The sequence below is a fragment of the Leptodactylus fuscus genome, chromosome 10 (assembly GCF_031893055.1).
Source record: "Leptodactylus fuscus isolate aLepFus1 chromosome 10, aLepFus1.hap2, whole genome shotgun sequence".
Classification (NCBI taxonomy): domain Eukaryota; kingdom Metazoa; phylum Chordata; class Amphibia; order Anura; family Leptodactylidae; genus Leptodactylus; species Leptodactylus fuscus.
In genome coordinates this window covers 54,299,061-54,317,350 of record NC_134274.1, presented here as the reverse complement: position 1 = coordinate 54,317,350, position 18,290 = coordinate 54,299,061, and the positions used below count along the sequence as shown (strand labels likewise).

The window sequence follows — 18,290 nt, the reverse complement described above, 5'->3', positions numbered from 1 at the left end:
ATAGATGCAGATCAGGGAGGTGTAATGGCAGTAATGTTTGTTAGTACAGGGCAACATCACCAACAGCACAGTTAGTACAGCACACCATGTCGGGCAGCAGGGATGACACCTTATTCTTGGCCTGTGGGCTGGAATGGATTCATTGTCTTTCTTCCAGTAGAAAACTGGGGGAGGCATCCCGATAACTCGACTTTCCAACCTGACTGGGTGACCCTCTGGTACACCGGAGTTCTGCAGCTTCTCCAAAAATATGGGCGCCTTCTTCACTTCCTTTGCTAAATATGTCAAAAAGTACAAATCAATATCTGATAGAAGACCAGGACAACCAGAATGTGTTTGGTTTACAGGCACAAAACAAATGACATCTCTAGAAAATACTGACTGTAAACTTCCATGTTAATATAATATAATGAAGATGACAAACACTTTCATAAAGAAACTGGCATGTTATACACCAATCTTAATCTGTGCTGCAGTGGTGTTTGATGGGCCATCTATTAAAGGGATTCTACCATTAAAACACGTTTTTCTCATTGACTTGTAGGAATAGCATTAAAGGCTATTCTTCTCCTACCTTTAGAGGTTTTTTCCGCGCCGCCGTTCCGTAGAAATCCCGTTTTTCGTTGGTATGCAAATGAGTTGTCTCGCAGCACTGGGGCAGTCCCCAGCGTTCAAACAGCTCGGGGCGTACCCAATGCTGCAAGAAAACTCTCCAGCTCCGCCTCCATCTTCTTCAAGAACGTCCTCTTCACGTGTCTTCTTCCGGCGCAGGCGTTCAAACTTGACAGTAAGTAAGGGGCCATTTTCTTGTGGCCTGTGGGCATGCGCAGTCTGCTCTGCTCGAGGCCTACAAGTTTGACCGCCTGCGCCGGAAGAAGACACGTGAAGAGGACGTTCCTGAAGAAGATGGAGGCGGCACTGGAGAGTTCTCTTGCAGAATAGGGGACACCTCCAGTGCTGTTTGAGCTGTGAGAGAACTCATTTGCATACCAACGGAAAACAGGATTTCTACGGCATGGCGGCACAGAGAAGACATCTAAAGGTAGGAGAAGAATAGTCTTTCTTAAGTCAACCAGAAAATAATGTGTTAATGATAGAATCCCTTTAAGAGGCACAGATCTCTTAAAGGGCTGTTCAGTCTTTTTATTTAAAATTATTTAATAGAGATGAGCGAACACTGTACGGATCAGCCGAACCGAACAGCATGCACCCATAGAAATGAATGGAAGCACCTGTGACGCTGACTCTGCCGGCGGCCGGTCGGCGTCACAGGTGCTTCCATTCATTTCTATGGGTGCGTGCTGTTCGGATCGGCTGATCCGAACAGTGTTCACTCATCTCTATTATTTAATTGTACTACTGAGGGGCCCATAACATAAAAACCCTTTCCTCACCTCTCTCTGGGCCCCGGTTTCCAGTGCTAACAGCTGTGTTCTTCTTTATATAGGTCTCTTGGCTGACATCACCAGTGACATCCTGTTTGTGCTGGGTAACCACTGTAGCCAACACAGGCCTCAGCGGTGACTTTGTGAAGAGGTGACACCTGCTATTGGTTACAGTGGTCACCTGGCACAAACCAGCCAATGGAGTGGGGAGTAATGTTTTTTTATGGGCTCCACAGCTGCAGTAATAAATAAAGGTCTGAACACCCCTTTAATAATTGTGGCACATCTCAAAGGATGTGTGCGCCAGAAAGTGTAATGTACACCATCAAGGTGTTGGAGCAGATTTTATTTATTACTTGCACCAGTTTTCTGACATCATACAGTAAATGTGTCAGGAACTCCTAACAGAGTTTCAGCCCACGCCATTTCCACTTGCTTAATAAGTTCCCAGGTGGAGATAAAAGGGCACAAATATGGCGTACAACAAAATTGCACTACCTTACCCATATTGTTTTGCTTAAAGTAAATGCCGCAAAATGAAAAGCGTAAAATGTGACACTGAGACGTACCCATCACAGTAAGGTCCAGGCTAAATGAATTTTGTCCTGTTTTATTTGTAGCGATACAAGTGTAGGTCCCGGCATCAGCTTGTGAAAGGGGATCAATAAGAAGTGAGTGGACTCCATTCTCCCGGACCAGCATTTTGTGGGTTACATCTGGTCTAACAGGTATTCCGTTGAGAACCCACATGATGTCTGGTGTTGGCAGACCGCTGACCTGTTTGTACATAGAAGGAAATATAAGAATAAAATGTCACTTAAAGAAGTTGTCCAAGACTACTAATTGATGGCAATACTTAGGCATCTCCACAAATCTTTTGATATTTGCAACATGTATGGAGTCAGTAGTGCTGGGCTCTATACACTGTCCAGTGGCCATGCCAGGGGACATGCCTCCTGATTCCCCTATACACATGCATGCTCGGGTTAGCTTTGTGTGCACATGTTCTCATTGAGAAGAGGGGAGTAGACTGTCAGACAACTTTGGATGTCACAAACCCAATCCTTTATAGATATGCAAAATAGGAGCCAAAGTTGTCTGATCCTCCTCTACCATGGCATCTGGCATCGTAGGAAGATTAGGGAATCCCATATACATCAGATGGACAGCTGGTCCTACCAAAATTGATGGGTTTGGCTGAAGTTCATCTGATATGTATATTCTATGCAGCATGAAAATTAACAGCCTTTGCAGGAATGACAATGGTATACAATGTTTCCCAAAATAAAACCCAAATTGTTATAATGTATGGCATTAATATCTTGTATTTTCTTATAGTGCATGTGTCTCCAAGACTGCAGACTGCAAGCTGTGAGTAGTCTGAGCCTACAGTCATGTCTGTGGGATAACACACAACGGAAGCAGATGAAGTGATATAACACTTGACTAGAGCATTAGATTAGTTACAGATATCTCATATTATATCATACCTTACAGTCCAGCCTGCACAAGCGCCCTTCATGTGCCACCATGTCTCCAGGAGCTTGGAGGAAGTACGGCCTGAAGAACCTCTCCTGTACGGATTCACTCTCTACATCTGCCAGGCGAGGTCTCACTCTGGAAAGTGCAAATTATTTTAGTTCCAGTAATAAATATTGGTCTTTTAGAAGGGAACGTACAATTCTCATTACACACACATGGAAATCTATGCTTTAACTGCATTATTCAGCCTCCTTACTCTTGTCTTATTAAATGGTATTCCATATTAAGTCTAGTGAGTAAAGAGTGCCAAGTGAACATATGCCATGCTACATAGGGAAAATGTATGCAAAGTTGTACCTTTATCGCTATCTAATAGAAGAGAACTACCTAAAAGTCAATCCCTTTAACCAGGTTTAGTAGCGTGACTAAGAATAGTTTGGCTTCTGCCTTTAGTGATGTTACAAGGCCTGTTTAAAGGGTCGGACACTGGTTAATGGTTGGTATATAACCGTCATCAGGTGTTTTGTCAGGCTATTACTGCTTATTTTAATAAATAAAAGTTATGAAAGGTAAAAATAAAGCCATTACCTATGTGAGAGTACTGTAGGAATAGAGCGAGGACGCAGTGGTGCCGACTGCACAAGTAAATGTCCGGAACAGCTGATTCTTCCCTGTAATACAGAGCTGAGTTACACTGCTGCATATTGCATTTACATGATGGGTTCATCATTTTTCATTTAGACAGATGAATCCATAAAGATATTTGTCATATGTCTGTATAGTTATACATACATATTGTTATCTAGTTCATTATTATCACCAAACAGTCATATTTTGTAGATCACTTATATTGATTGTAAATGAAAATAATTTATCAGGTTAAGATCCCTTACATGCGACACATTAATTTTGGCTGAGAAAAGAGGTAAGTGTGGGATCCAGAATAACCGACCTCAACACTATGCAGGAAAATGAACTCCTAGCATTATATTATAGTTATCTCTAAGGCTTGGAATCCTTGTCTCCCTGCAAAATAGTTTTGTGGGCTGGTAGGGGCTCCTAACATCATAGATGTTGGGTCCAGGGGCCCAGCCATTCCTAGTTACACCACTGCAATAAAGAGCACAGGTTCTCCCACAGAAGAAGCTCACAAACAATTATGTTAATTGAAAATCAAAGAGTTATGGGTCTTGGAAAACAAAACAATTTTAAAGTGGTCATGCAGCATAAAATACAATGGTGAAAAGGTTCAAGATAACCTTTCACCATCTCCAACAAGTCCAGTTTTTTACATCATTCTCCCCTGATTCCAGCACAGTTGGATATTTTTTCTCTAGCCCCCACCATTCCCAAGCACAGTTAGTACAGAGACTAAATACCTTATCAGGCACCAAAACTGTCAGGAGGGCGGTGTCAGGCAGCAGCAGACAAGGGGTGTGACTCAGCTCTGACACTGGCTGCCTGTGATTGGAGCTCTGAATCACACCCCCTGCCTGACAGTACAGAACATATATAGCACATCAGGCACCAAAACTCTGAAGGCACAGCAAGGGGAAAGGAACCTTGGTCTGTTCACTAGATTAGTGGTGGTCTTAGCAGTCAGACTCCCACCAATCAGGGATTTATTCTCTATCCTACGGATAGGGGATAAATGCTTTTTGCGGCATAACTCCTTTAATAAAAGTTAATCAATGTATAAGTTCTCCAAAATGATGGCATTAAAGCAATACAACTTAACTTATACTCACTTCTACTGATGTATTGACATATATTTTATGATGATTTATGTATGTGTACTTATAGGCATGTAACAACAGCACCACCTAGTGACCAGATTCCTGCTTTTACTGTGGCAGACTCACTCAGACGTGTATCACGTAAATCGAGGGATTCAGCAGCCAAGGAGGATGGGAGAACTGTCTCTAAGTGGCAAGAATATCCCTTTTCAGAGGAACTACAAACAAAGGGTTATCTACAGAGGGCATGAAAGAGGAAACAAGTATTCTCTCCTGTCCTGGTTACTAAAACCTGGATCTTCTCTCTTTTAGGTGATACACTGGAGTCACTACTTTGATGTATTGTACTATTTTGTGAAATATTACAGTAGTCAGAGAGAGCACAGGTCTGGAATTACACACAGCGCTATGTGACCTGGTACCTGTGGATTAGCAGCCATGATTGTGTAGTTTCCATCATCATCATTGGTGGCTGACTCGATATGCAATGAACACGTTCCATCTGCTTCTCTCTTCATCTTACAATGCTCATTCTTCTTTGATATCTGTTTTCCATCTTTAAACCAATAAACCTGCAACAATGAGAATGAAAATGAGCCCCAGTTTATAAGTGCGCAGTCACTGATCTGATGACAAGTCTTATAGAAATGTATATAGAACATCATCTCTGAATTTCCCCATGGTGGGTGGAATGTCAGATGTCTAACAGGCAGGTCTAATGAATTTTAAGGGTCTGAAATTATTTTAATGGTTTGGTCTGAAATTAATTTTAGCTTGAATTAATTTAGGGGGTTATTTTAAGGGTTTTCCAGGATTATCCTTGGGTTAGGTCATCAGTATCAGACCAGTGGGAATTCCTCGTTGATCATGAGGAAACAGCATTTGGGTGAACAGTATGGCTTCTTTACTACTTGGGCTAAGCTCACATCTGCGCTGGAGTTTTCTGCAGTGGAGAGTAATATTCTGCACAGAGGACTTCTCTCTCCACTGGTTTCAGCGGACACCATTGTAGGCTATGGGGTCCGTGGGTAACCGCTGTTTTAGTGGTCCGGCTCTGTCATTCAGGTACTGGTGGACCCGAATAATGGAAAGAATGGCAGATATGGGAACCTAGCCTTAGGAGGTGTTCACACTACAGTCTGTGTCCGACAGCTAGTGTCCGCTGCTAATGTCCACACAAAATCTTGTGCGGACATTAGCATCGGACACTAGCTGTGTTTGTGATATTTTGCATTGATTTAAATGGACATCGGGTGCGTTCTTTTACTGTCCGTGGGTGTCCTTAAGTGTCCGTTCCCAAGGATGTCCGACTTTTCAAGCAGGCAGCAAAAACCTACATGTCAATGCAAAATGTCATGAACACAGCTAGTGGTCTGATGCTAATGTCCGCACAAGATTTTGCACGGACATTAGCAGCGGACACTAGCTGTCGGACAGTTCTGACAACAATCAATGGAGCTTGGTATTGCAGCTCAACCCTATGCAAACAGCATATGACCAATGAACATGATGTTACTGGCCTGTGAGGGGGCATTTACACTTGTGCCCGGTGTCCGGTGTGTGCATTCTACCGGGTTTCCATCATCAGTCCCAGCGAAACAATCACATAAAAGAAACATATATATAAAAGAAAGGAAAAAAAAATGCATAAAAAACGGGAAAGAGGGCGGAAGGGAGGAAGGAGTCAAAAACCCTGAAGGATACAATAAGAATCCCAGAGAAAACAAAAAGCCTGAAAGGCATCCAGAGCATAATTAAGCGATGCAGTGAGGAATTCCATGCTACGCACAAACTTCATCCTGGTTATAATATCAGAGCCTGAGGGGGGGGGGGTTGAGCGCCGCTTCCAGTGAAGAGCTATGAGGGTTTTAGCGGCTGTACAGAGCTAAAGGGACAACTTTGATGTCTTTTTGCCCAAATCTGCAGGGGGAAGATTAAGCAAATAAACAAGGGGATCCAGTGGGGTGGGACACCCTGGAGGAAAAGGGCGTCAGTAATGGACTGGACAGCAGACCAAAATGGGCGGATGCATGAGCAGTCCCAAAAGATGTGATATAATGACCCAATTTCCGTCTGACACCGCCAACAGTAAGGAGATATACTAGGGTTCAGGGAGTGCAGTAGGGCTGGGGTATGATACCAGTGCATTAGGAACTTGTACTGGGTTTCACGGTAGAAAATGCAGGTGGAAGAGCTAGCTGCACGGGACCAAATAATCTGCCACTGACCAGGTGAGATCTGCCTATCCAGGGCCCCAGACCACTTATCCATATACCTGTGGGGGCGAAAGGGCATCCCTCCGGGGAGGAGATTAGCCTATATATTCCAGAAATCAATCCAGCCATGGAGGTACCTGCCCGACATAACTTCTCAAAAGCAGTGGGCGAAGAAACCTTCAGGGATCTGAACTGACAAAAAACGAAATGTGCAATCTGCTGATAATGTAGCCATTCAGACACGGGCAGGCGCCGCTCAGAGGTAAAATAATCAAAGGGCCTGAGCTCCAAGGAAAGAGGATCAACCAAGTCTGCAATTTGAAAAAGACCAAGCTCACTCCAGGGCTTAACCATAGATGTAGCCAGACCTTCGGGGAGTAGGGGGTTGTAAAGAAAGGAAATCATAGATGAACATGGAAAAGCCAGGGGGAAAAGTTTAGCACAAGTCAACCAGACTGCCCTTGTGAAGTGAATGGGCCCAAGGAGGGAAACAGATGGAGGAGGCAGAGAGCGGGATCACAAAAAGGCATTAGGATGGACCGGAGCTAGACAGAGCTTTTCAATTTCAACCCACTTCGTATAAGCTTGATAAGAGGCCCAAAAGGGGATACAGCCAGCTCCGCACCTCCCATGAGGCGACCTGAAGCGACCGCTTCAGGCGGCGCTATGCCAGGGCCCCGGGGAGGGCGGCATTTTTGCTTACCTAAGCCAGTCCAGGACAAGCTGTCCTGGACTGGCTTAGTGTCACCATCACCGAGCGGTGGATTGAGGAGGCCGCTGGAGCAGCGCTGCTCCAGCGGCCTCCCCTCACGCTCAGGCAGAGAGCAGGTCCTCTCCGTGCCTGCTCTCTGCCTGCTAACGCCGCTCCGCCCTGCCCCCTTCGCTCCACCCCGCCCCTTCGCTCCGCCTCGCCCCCTTCGCTCCGCCCCCTCCTCCCGGGGGGGGGGGGGGGGGCGGCTTACTGTCGTCCACCTCGGGCAGCAGAAAAGGTCGGTTCACCCCTGGATACAGCGTAAGTGGGAGGCCCAGTAATAATGCACAAGATGAAAGACCGCCAACCCCCCCTCACCCCTACCCGAGAGCATGACCGAACGGGGGATACGATGTCTCTTGCCGTTCCAGATAAACTGGAAAATTGACCTCTGGAGGGCGCGCAACTCCGATCGTGGAACCGCTACTAGGAGGGTCTCAAAGAAATATAAAAGTTTAGGAAGGAGGGTCATTTTCACAGCCGAGATGCAGCCCAGGAGGGATATTGGCAGGGGGCGCCACTTGTCAAGAAGAACCCGTAGGTCATTAAACAAGCGAGGGAAGTTGACCAAATAAAGAGTAGAATAAGAGGAGGATAGCTGAATTCCTAGGTAGCGAAGGGAGCGAGAGCGCCACTGAAAGTAGAAGTTACCGTATTTTTCGGACTATAAGACGCACCTAGGTTTTAGAGGAGGAAAATAGGGGAAAAAAAATTTGAAGCAAAAACTGGTAAAATATTTAATATATGGGAGTTGTAGTTTTGCAACAGCTGCAAGGCCACATTGACAGGTGACCCTGCAGCTGTACGGGGATGTATAGGGCGTTTTTTTTGCGGGGCCAGCTGTACTTTTTAGTTATACCATTTTGGGGGATATCTATTGCTTAGATCACCTTGTATTGAAAAAAAAACAGGAGGTGATTTAGAACTTTTATTTATTTCATATTTTTAAAGCTTTTTTTTTTTTTTTTTTTTACTATTTTATTCCCCCCCGGGGGCTTGAACCTGCGGTCACTTGATCGCAAGTCCCATAGACGGCAATACAACTGTATTGCCGTCTATGGGACATTCTGTATATTAGTATTACGGCTGGTCATAGAGACCAGCCGCAATACTAATATAGCAGTGACAGGCCGGGGAGCCTCATTAGGCTCCCGGCTGTCACCCGAACAGGTCGGCTCCTGCGATATCGCCGCGCAGGAGCCGGCCTGCAACGTCACAGGTACGGGGCCGGTGGGGACCGGCCCCGGGGGAGAAGGGGCCACGGATACTGACCCGGCATCCGCTGTACTAGAGAGGCGGATGCCGGGGAGGGATAGACGCCGGGGCCTGAGACATCGCTGCCCTGCCCAGCATGAAGCCAGTGGCGGGGGGACTTAGGAGCGGAATAGCAGCATCACTCCTCCCGCTGCTGGCTTCATGCAGGACAGGGCAGCGATGTCTCAGGCCCCGGCACCTGTAATGGCGTCTATCACTTGCCGGCTTCCGCCTCTCTATTACAGCGGGTGCCAGGCGCCACCTTCAGACTAAAAGACTCACCCTTATTTTCCCCCAAAATTTTTGGGAAAAAAAGTGCGTCTTATAGTCCGAAAAATACGGTAGATTGGAGGAGCTGGAGAGTAGCCGAAGGGATATTCAGTGGAAGGGCCTCAGTATTAGCAGGATTTACTTTATAGCCAGAAAGGTCGCCATAGGCCCTCAATTCCTGCATAAGGTTAGGGAGGGAAGTGTGGAGGTTAGTGAGAGTTAAGAGGACATCATCCGCAAATAAACTAATTTTAAAGTCCGTGTCTCTGACTTTCACGCCGGCAATGTCTGGGTTAGAGCGGATATGGGAGGCTAGGGGTTCAATGCATAATGGAAATATAAGCGGGGAGAGAGGGCATCCCTGTCGAATGCCATTGTGGATGGGAAATGAGGAAGAGGTAGAATTAGGAAGCTTCACCACAGCAGAAGGAGAAGAATACAAAGCTCCTACCGCCGTGAGGAAGGCCCCCGAAAAGCCAAACCTAGCGAGAGTGGCTGACATAAAAGACCAGTCAAGACGGTCAAACGCCTTTTCCACATCAAGGCTCAAAAGTAGTGCAGGGGTAGCTGAACGGGTAGCCACGTCTATCAAGTCCACAGCCCTTCTAGTGTTATCCCCCCCTTGACGACAAGGGACGAAACCCACTTGGTCTTTGTGGATCAATGACGGAAGCCAAGCGTGGAGACTATTGGCCAAAATTTTTGTGAAAAGCTTTAAATCGGTATTCATCAAGGAGATGGGGCGGTAGTTAGAGCAGTCCTGATGCTCCTTGTCAGGCTTTGGAATCAGGGTCATGTGAGAGTGAAGCATAGAGTCAGGGATTGGGTCTCCATCAAGAAAAGAGGTAAAGAGACGGCACATGCAGGGAAGGAGGTTGGGGGCAAAGGTTTTATAATATTGGTATGTAAGGCCATCGGGGCCTTACCATTTGGGAGCATCTTAAGGGTGTCGTTAATCTCATCCTCTGTGATAGGTGCATTCAAGGTTTTAACCACCGAGGAAGGGAGTTTAGGGAGGGGGCAGGTGTCCAGATAGGACTGCAAAGCAGCTGCATGGGTAGATGGGTCAGCGCCCAAGGGGGTTGGGAGGTTATACAGTTTTGAATAGTAGTCCTGGAACAATGAGGCTATGGTATCGGGATGATGGTGCAGGACACCAAGAGGGTCGCGGATGGCATGTGGGGTAGGTGAGACCCGTTGATCACGCAAAGTTTTAGCTAGAAGCGAATGAACTTTATTACCTCGTTCATAATAGCATTGGTGACTATACAGCAGGAGGCACTGGATATGCTAGTTTGCCAAATCACGAATTTCAGCCCTAGCTGCAACAAGGCGGCAAAGGGTAGAAACTGAAGGGGATGAAGAGAGGCGAGTAGAGAGCGCCCGTATTCGGGATATCAGGGCTGCCTCCCTAGCCTTCTTGTCTTTTTTCTGTCTAGTAGCCAATGCTATACAGTGGCCCCTCATGACTGCCTTGTGTGCCTCCCAAAGAGTGGAGACAGAAGGGACAGAGTAAAGTATTCTTGGAGGTGAGCGCGGAGGGTATCGCAAGAGGGTTGAGAGTGGAGGAGGGACTCATTTAGTCTCCAGTGGCAACGCCTAGTGTGGGTAGGCGCCGAGGAAAGCGTTATAAGAACTAGGGCATGGTCTGACCATGAAATGGGGCCAATATCAGTATCTGTTAGCAATACCTAATACCTAAGGGACAAGGTATTACCAAAGAAATAATCAATTCTAATATGTATTTGGTGGGGGTGGGAGTAAAAGGTGTAAGAACGGCCAGTAGGGTTACGCACCCGCCAGAGATCTAAAAGGGAAAAAGATCGAATTAGATGGTGGAATTCTATGGCCAGGTGAAGCTGCGGGGCGGAAGGGGGAGCACCAGACAAAGTAAGTCTGCGAGAGTGTTAGGAAAAAAACAAGTTAAAATCACCGCCCAACAGCAGGGCTGAGCCCAAGAAAGCCTGCAATTTCTGCAGCACCCTCTTGAGGAAGGGGATTTGGGAGGAATTAGGGGCATATAAGTTACAGAAAACAATGGGCTGACCATGAAGGAGGCCCTCAAGAATAAACATAACGCCCGTCAGCATAAAAATGTGAAGCAGAAATCGAGATCGGGCAGGAACGGGAAAGCAAAATGGCCACCCCTCCCTTCCTACGAGTATTGTATGCCGAGTAAGCAATGGCGAAGTAAGGGCAAGCAAAATTAAAATTGCCCGTGTGGTCAAAGTGAGTTTCCTGGAGATAAGCAACATCCGCCCCCAGGGAATGGAGTTCCCGGAGGACCAAACGCCGCTTAGCATTGGAGCCCAGGCCCTTGACATTCAGCGTAATGCACTTCGCCATGGTGCAGTAAAAAAGATAAGAATACCAGCAAATGTAAAATAGGTAGTGTACAGGCAGCTCTCACCCGGTCCGCAGAGCAGGAGGCAAGTCAAGGAGGTTTGGTGGGCATCTATATAAGGTGGTAGACTCCGGATCTGAGGAAGGAAAGGGAGGGAGGGAAGGGAAAGAGGGAGGGAGCAAACAAGAACAAAAAGTACAGCATCAACAAACCATGGTATGGTCGGGACTGTCTCTCCCGGCCAGGGGCAATCAGTCAGCAAACGATTGAACATAACAGCGACAACCAAGAGGGACCAAAAATCGGACTCACAGCTGGGACAAGCCCCAAATGAGGGGTAACGTGGGGGGACGAGTAGGCAATTACTATAAAAGTAATAAAAGTCACTAGACAAGTGGGAGAGGTGGTAAGGAAGCTGCCTTCCCACCCTGCCTGCAGAAGAAAAACAAAAATAAAAACACAACAAGTAATGGACTCGGTAAAGAGAAAAACACACATATGGGGTTAAATGGTAACAATCAGCTCAGATAAAGCAAAGGGCACCAATCCTCAATGGGGAAACCTGAAAAACAAGTAGTGCAAAAAAGAAAGTCAGAACGGTGCAGGTGGCAGGTCCACCCGCGGGTGTTGAGCACCGGAGCTGGATGGAGGAAGCGATCTCTTTTTTGACTTCGGTTGAGACCACACCATAGGTAAGGGTGGAGGTGGAGGCGGGAGCTCCCAATCAGTCAAATCCAGGGGGGGTAGGGATATCCATGGTGGAGCAGAACTGCGGGACATCTGAGAAAGAGCGCAGGGTGGCTGAGCGGCCGTTGTGCCTAGCAGTCAGGGCAAAAGGGAAGCCCCAATGGTATGGGATCCGCCTTTCCTGTAGTAGACGGAGCAAGGGGCGAAGATGTCGCCTTTTTTGCAAAGTGATCCAGGATAGGTCTTGATACAACTGGATCTTAGCGCCATCGAAATCAATGTTCTTTGTAGCTCTGGCTTTAGCCAAGATCATTTCCTTTAACGTAAAGTCATTGCACACAACAAATAACGTCCCTTGGGGTAGGTCCAGAGCCTTTGGGGCGCAAAGCTCTATGAGCGCGGTCCAGTTTGATCTTGTTGGTGGGAGGCTCTTGTAGTACAGAGTTGAAGATAGCCTCTAGAGTAGCGGGTAAATCTTCCTCATGTGTAGCCTCAGGGAGACCTTTAACACGAATATTGTTCCTCCTGCCTCTATTGTCCAAGTCCTCCACATGGCGCTGAAGATCAAGAGACAGGTGAAACTGAAACACGACCGAGTCCTGTAGATGAGATATATAAGTGCGGGTCTGGTCATGGTCGTCCTCCAAAGTCTCCACGCGGGAAGCGATGTGGTGAAGATCCTGCCGAAGTGCCGAAATTTCGGACCAAATTTCAGTGCGAATTTCCTTACGGCAAACTGCAGTGACTTCAGCAATCAAAGAGTGAGTAAGGAATTGCAGCCACTGAGGCAGGGGAGGAGATGAAGAAGCAAACATGTCCTTGTGCTGGTTTTGGGGGACTGGAGGGGGGGAATGAGGAGAAGCCACAGCAGGGTGACATATGTGGGGTCACCCCAACAGCAGTATCAAAGTCCTCATCAGGGGCCTAAGAGTTAGGGGGAGAATGAGCTCCCTGTTGAAAATGTCCCACCCCTAGCTGAAAACATGGTACCTGAGCAGGAGGAGAGGCAGCTGCAGAATCAGGAGCTATAATGCTGAAAGAGGCCACAGGTTCGATCCCCAGACAAGGAGCCACAGAATTCTGGAGTGCAGGGCCTTCCAAAATAGCAGGTGGATGGAGAAGGTCTGTAGGCAGCACAGGAGAGGAAGCTGCAAGGCCCTGCAGCGCTGGAGGAGTTGTCACAGGAGCCACCGCCACCATCTTGATTGAAGAGGCCTCGGAGGGAGGAAGCCCAGCAGAGGCCGTTGATGCGTCTGAGGGCTGGGGATCTGGCGAAGGAGGCAACCGGAGGGCAGCAGCAGGCTTCAGAGCGGTGGTAGAGCCCGGGGAGATCCGCGATGGAGCTTGGAGCGGCCTGCGAAGATGGCCGCTGCCTCGTGGCAAGCTGGGCCGCAAATGCCGGAGGCACCAGGTAGGAGCTGATCCCCGGCTGTTTGGGCATTCCAGAGGGGGCCACGGTCCCTGAGGAGGGAAGCCTCCACATCTTTCTCCCCATAGTGGTAGGTGCAGGCTAATTTAGGTCCAGTTACTACAGGTGGGACAGGAGCTGAGCTATAAAAAAAAAAAAAAAAAAAAAAAAAAAGTTTCCCCGTAGGAAAACCCATTGGTGAATGGGTTTTAAAAAAGCTGACTGCCAGGTTTCTATCCCCTGTCCAGTTTCGCCAGAGCTGAAGATGGAAACCCAGCAGAATGCACACACTGGACATGAAGCGCAAGTGTGAACAAACCCTGATTTGAAAGCTGAATGCTGTTTTTGTTACATACATGTGTTTTGTTTGGGGAGTTCGTTATATCAAATCTGATCTGATATTGACTACCTACGCTAAGTATAGCTCATCAATGCCTAAGTTGTGGAAAACCTCGTCTTGGTTGTAGAAAACACTCTTAGGATCATTTGGTGTTAACAGAGTATCTCTATAATCTCTATAATATTTCATGGAAACCCAATTAATTTTACTTTATTAATTAAAATGGCAAACCTTAGGTACAGGTATTCCGACAACTTTACACGTAAATGTGACTGATGCTCCTTCTACGACACGGAAATGTTTGAGTCTACGATCAAATATGGGTGCAATGCACTTTCCTGTAGGGATCTCATCATGTTGGACTTCATCATCAGATTCATCCACAGGGGTGCGCTCCAAGCGAAACTCTATCTCATTCATCAGCCGCTGCTCAAAGCTGGATATCTTATATTCCTGCAAGGAGAACAATGGAAATCAACTCCAGTTCCAGTTCTTATCATCTGTTAGTAGTCGCTGCTCCACTGATTCCAGCACAGTTGTAATTTTCACTCTAGTCTCCACCATTCCCAAGCAACAAGTGCAGGTAGTTTTGGTGACTGGTATTCTATTTAAGCTCTGTAATATCCTAAGGGCGGTAACAGCACTGATTGCTCAGGAAAGGTGGGGGCTAGAGAAAAAATTTCAACTGTGCCGGAATTAGTCGAGCATTTCCTGATAATTAATGATAAAGAGCTGGAGGTGGTGAAAGGTCCTTTTTATGTGAGAATCAGATTTATAAGAACTGATATTATTACTACATTTGTCTCTGGCATCAGTAGTTTGTGAAAGAAAAATCTAAACAATGTATGCAGGCATTTCAGATAGATAGATAATACGTATAGATATGTAATACATACCTGCTGCCGTGGGACATGAAAGTCTTCTCTAAATGACAGCTTCTGTTCTAGTTCCTGTACAACTTGATCTTTGCTTTCTTGTATTTCATCCTGTGAACTGAACCGCACAGTCTTTGAATTTTTCTTTGGTATTCCAGAAAATGGTCTGGAATGAAGATGAAATACAGAGTAGTGTGAGGAGATATCTGTGTAACCACTGAATGGGGGTCTAAACAGGGCCGTAGAATCAATTTTAATAGGGGCATTTTATAAAACATAACTATACTTTTTTTTTGTCCATAAATATTTAATGAAGGTGACTTTGTACTATACATTATCATCTGGGTCTCACTATCTAGGAAGGCATAGAGGAAATAAGACATGAAGGGGTAGTTGCTAAGAGGTTACTTTAATATTTACTCAGAAAAACAATGAGTTAGTGTAAATTATAAACTGGGCAGGATCCAGCTGTCACTTGCTAGTTGATCATGGAGTGTTTTGAGGCCGCATAGATATTTATTTAGGCTGTGCTGAGCTATTTCATTGCAGCATTGTAAGGCGCTGTCAGATGGAAGGTGCTGCAGTCCTGTGTAGAAAGTACAATGGCTGCTAATGTTAGCAGAGACTGGACTGCAGATGAATAGGAGCACCGTCTATTAAGGTATAAGGCGGTAATAATTCAGCCAGCTCAACCCTATTTTAAAGGAGTTTTATGTACCCACAAGCATTTTTCTTACTCATGGCCTATCCAAAGGATAGATCATCTGTATCTGATGGGTGGGGTCCAACACCCAAAAACCACACCAATCAATTCAACCAATGGCCTTCGGGCACTGAAAGCGAGAGAGAGACAGAGCTTGAATTAGCTCTGCTCCTATTCAAGTAAGAGCTGCAGTACCCCGGCACAACTGCTGCATAGTGAATGGAACCGATATATACATGTGCCACCTTGTATAGGAGCCGAGTTGCTTCTAGATCAGCCTTTCACTATCTCTATATCTATTTCACTTTATCTATCTATCTATCTATCTATCTATCTATCTATCTATCTATCTATCTATCTCGTTTTATCCATCCATCCATTCTGTCAGAAAGGAGCTTTCCAGTTTTTACACGGAAGTTAAGACCGACTTTCCGATAAAAGACTTTCCATTTGTATCCATCTTATATTAACTTCAATGGGACACATTGTTTCCATTTTCTGATCTTCTGTTAAATCATAAGAACAGAAAACAAAGTGAAAATAAAGGATGGAGGGTATTGTTTAAATTGCCCAGGGCACCAAAATATGTTGTCCCACCCTAAGACACCCAATAGTCCCAATTTTTTATTTATTTTTTTTAATCTCTGACATTGGAGAAATCGCAGGATACCTCCCATTAGACGTTTGCCTAATGTCGATGGTCACCTTTTTATTTGAACAATGTGCATAAATTATTGTTTTTACATGCTTTGCAGTTACATACAATACGGTGGATTTACTAATAATGTTTGTGCATTTTTAGACTAGACAGATTTATCAAAGTGTCTTTTGTCGTTTGATAAATCTGGCATATCGATAGACAGTGTAGTCTAAAATGGCACTACCTAGTAGGCTTAAAAGTTCTTGGGCCTTTTTTGGCATACAGGATTGCATCTTAGGGCAGCGAGACCACAGCTTGTTTCACATAAGTTGATAAGAGGTCTAAAACACTTCATAAATGTAGCGCACAGCATGTTACACAGGTTTTTTTTTTTTAAAATTACGCCCGAATTCTGACGCTGGGTTCACACCAGCGGCCGATCTCTGTTTCCAGGTTTCCATCTTCTGCCGACAGAAGACGTAAACCTGGCAGACCGTGTCCGGCCGTGAGCGCCGGTGAACGTTTTGTGGTCTCCGCAGTGAAACCCTTTTATTTATTTATTTATTTTTTTAAACTGGACAAAAAGTCCTGCATGTCCGACTTGCAGGAAAACGGTTTCGCCACGGAGAGCATAAAACGCTCACCGGCGCTCATGGCCGGACACTTTCGAAACCCATTCAAATGAATTTGAAAAATGACTTCAGGTTTCTGTCTCCTGTCCAGTTTTGGGCAGGAAACGGAAACCTGCAAAACGGAGACCGGGGCGCAGATGTGAACGAGCCCTGACACATTTTGCTTCCCCATTGTCTCTAAGAATGAACTCAACAGAACACAACCTGAATTGTCAACATTAACCTAGAGATAGGCCAGTCTGAGACTCCGTCCTTGTACAATCAGAATGTATGTAACATACTCAACACACTAAAAGTTAAAGGGTTAATCCAGGATTGGAATATCATGGCTTCTTTATTACAAAAAAAAAATGGTACTACACTTGCCCCTATGTTGTGTGTGGCATTGCATCTTAGATCTACTGACATCCCTGGACTAGAGCTGCAATGCCAGACACAATCTATGGACAGATGTAGCACTGTTACAGGAAGAAAGCAGCCATATTGTTCTAATCCTGGACAGTTCCTTTAATGGAATCTTTTTGAAGATTAAATCTTACTTGACAAATACTCTCTTATAGTAAGAACTGTAAATAGTTACTCACGAGGTGGAAGTCTTTGGTAGACCCATCGAATTTGTGGGTATAGGGGTAGATGGTAGTGAAGGAAGTACAGAACTGAGAAATGCAACGGGATTCTGTATTCGTGGTGGAGAAACAGGGGATGGTGGTACAGTCTGTGCTTGGAACTGGTTCCAATTGGGCTGTATAGGAGCAGCAGAAGGTAATATAGATTCATTGACATTATACTGAGGTTGTACAGCAGAGGCGGTAGTAGGTGAAACAACAGAGGAAGTATTGGAAGTACTGTGTGCGCCTACTGCCCATGGTCTTGTTGATGAAGCTGGGTATGTGTTTGTTGATTCAACACTTGTTAAGAACTGTTGTGGGCGAGAAAACATGTAAGGCTGGGGGGTGATAGAGGAGTTTTGATAGGTTGGGCTTGATACGACATCTCTGGTCATGACGCTGGGAGTTGATGGTGTAACTTGTTGCTCATTCAATACTTGGTTATGAAGCTGTTGTAGTTTCGTAGCATCTCTGCATTGAAAACACATAAATTTAACAGTGGTTACAAACCTCATTAGTACATATATAATAATACATATATAATAGACAGAAGCAGTTAAACATATCATGGCCTCTTGTGCTGCTAGGTGTAAAGAAAATATGAGTCACCTCAGTAAAAAGTGGCCCCTGTCACCATAGATTGTTTTTCCACACTAGTAATCCGACTGAATAAGGTCTGAGACTGAAATGCTGTAATTTTCCTGGCACTAGGATTGGATTAGGAGGACTGTGTAACTCATACCTCCAGTTTTATAAATAACTTTTCATAAATTAATAGTTCAGGTTATCATATGAAACTTTGTAACTTTTTCAGGCTGAGTTACATTCTACATATTATTCTATCAAGAGGGGAGGGGTAGGCTGAACCTTCTGGAAGAGACACTCAAATAATTGTGACCGGCACACTCTGATATTCTGAGTTCTTTTAACACTACTAGGTTTGTAGATAAGAGGCTACT

General features: G+C 45.5%; 1 protein-coding gene across 2 annotated transcripts in view; it reads right to left on the bottom strand.

Moving 5' to 3' along the window:
* Positions 1 to 18,290, bottom strand: part of MYPN (myopalladin) — a 123,745-nt gene that overhangs the window by 2,573 nt on the left and 102,882 nt on the right. For both annotated transcript variants that reach the window (XM_075258159.1, XM_075258160.1), the window contains 8 exons: positions 17,308 to 17,802; positions 14,770 to 14,914; positions 14,105 to 14,326; positions 5,026 to 5,175; positions 3,456 to 3,538; positions 2,876 to 3,002; positions 1,955 to 2,162; positions 110 to 275 (listed from right to left, as the gene is read on the bottom strand). In XM_075258159.1, the coding sequence (XP_075114260.1) occupies positions 110 to 275; positions 1,955 to 2,162; positions 2,876 to 3,002; positions 3,456 to 3,538; positions 5,026 to 5,175; positions 14,105 to 14,326; positions 14,770 to 14,914; positions 17,308 to 17,802 (1,596 nt within the window). The remainder of the gene's footprint in view (positions 1 to 109; positions 276 to 1,954; positions 2,163 to 2,875; positions 3,003 to 3,455; positions 3,539 to 5,025; positions 5,176 to 14,104; positions 14,327 to 14,769; positions 14,915 to 17,307; positions 17,803 to 18,290) is intronic.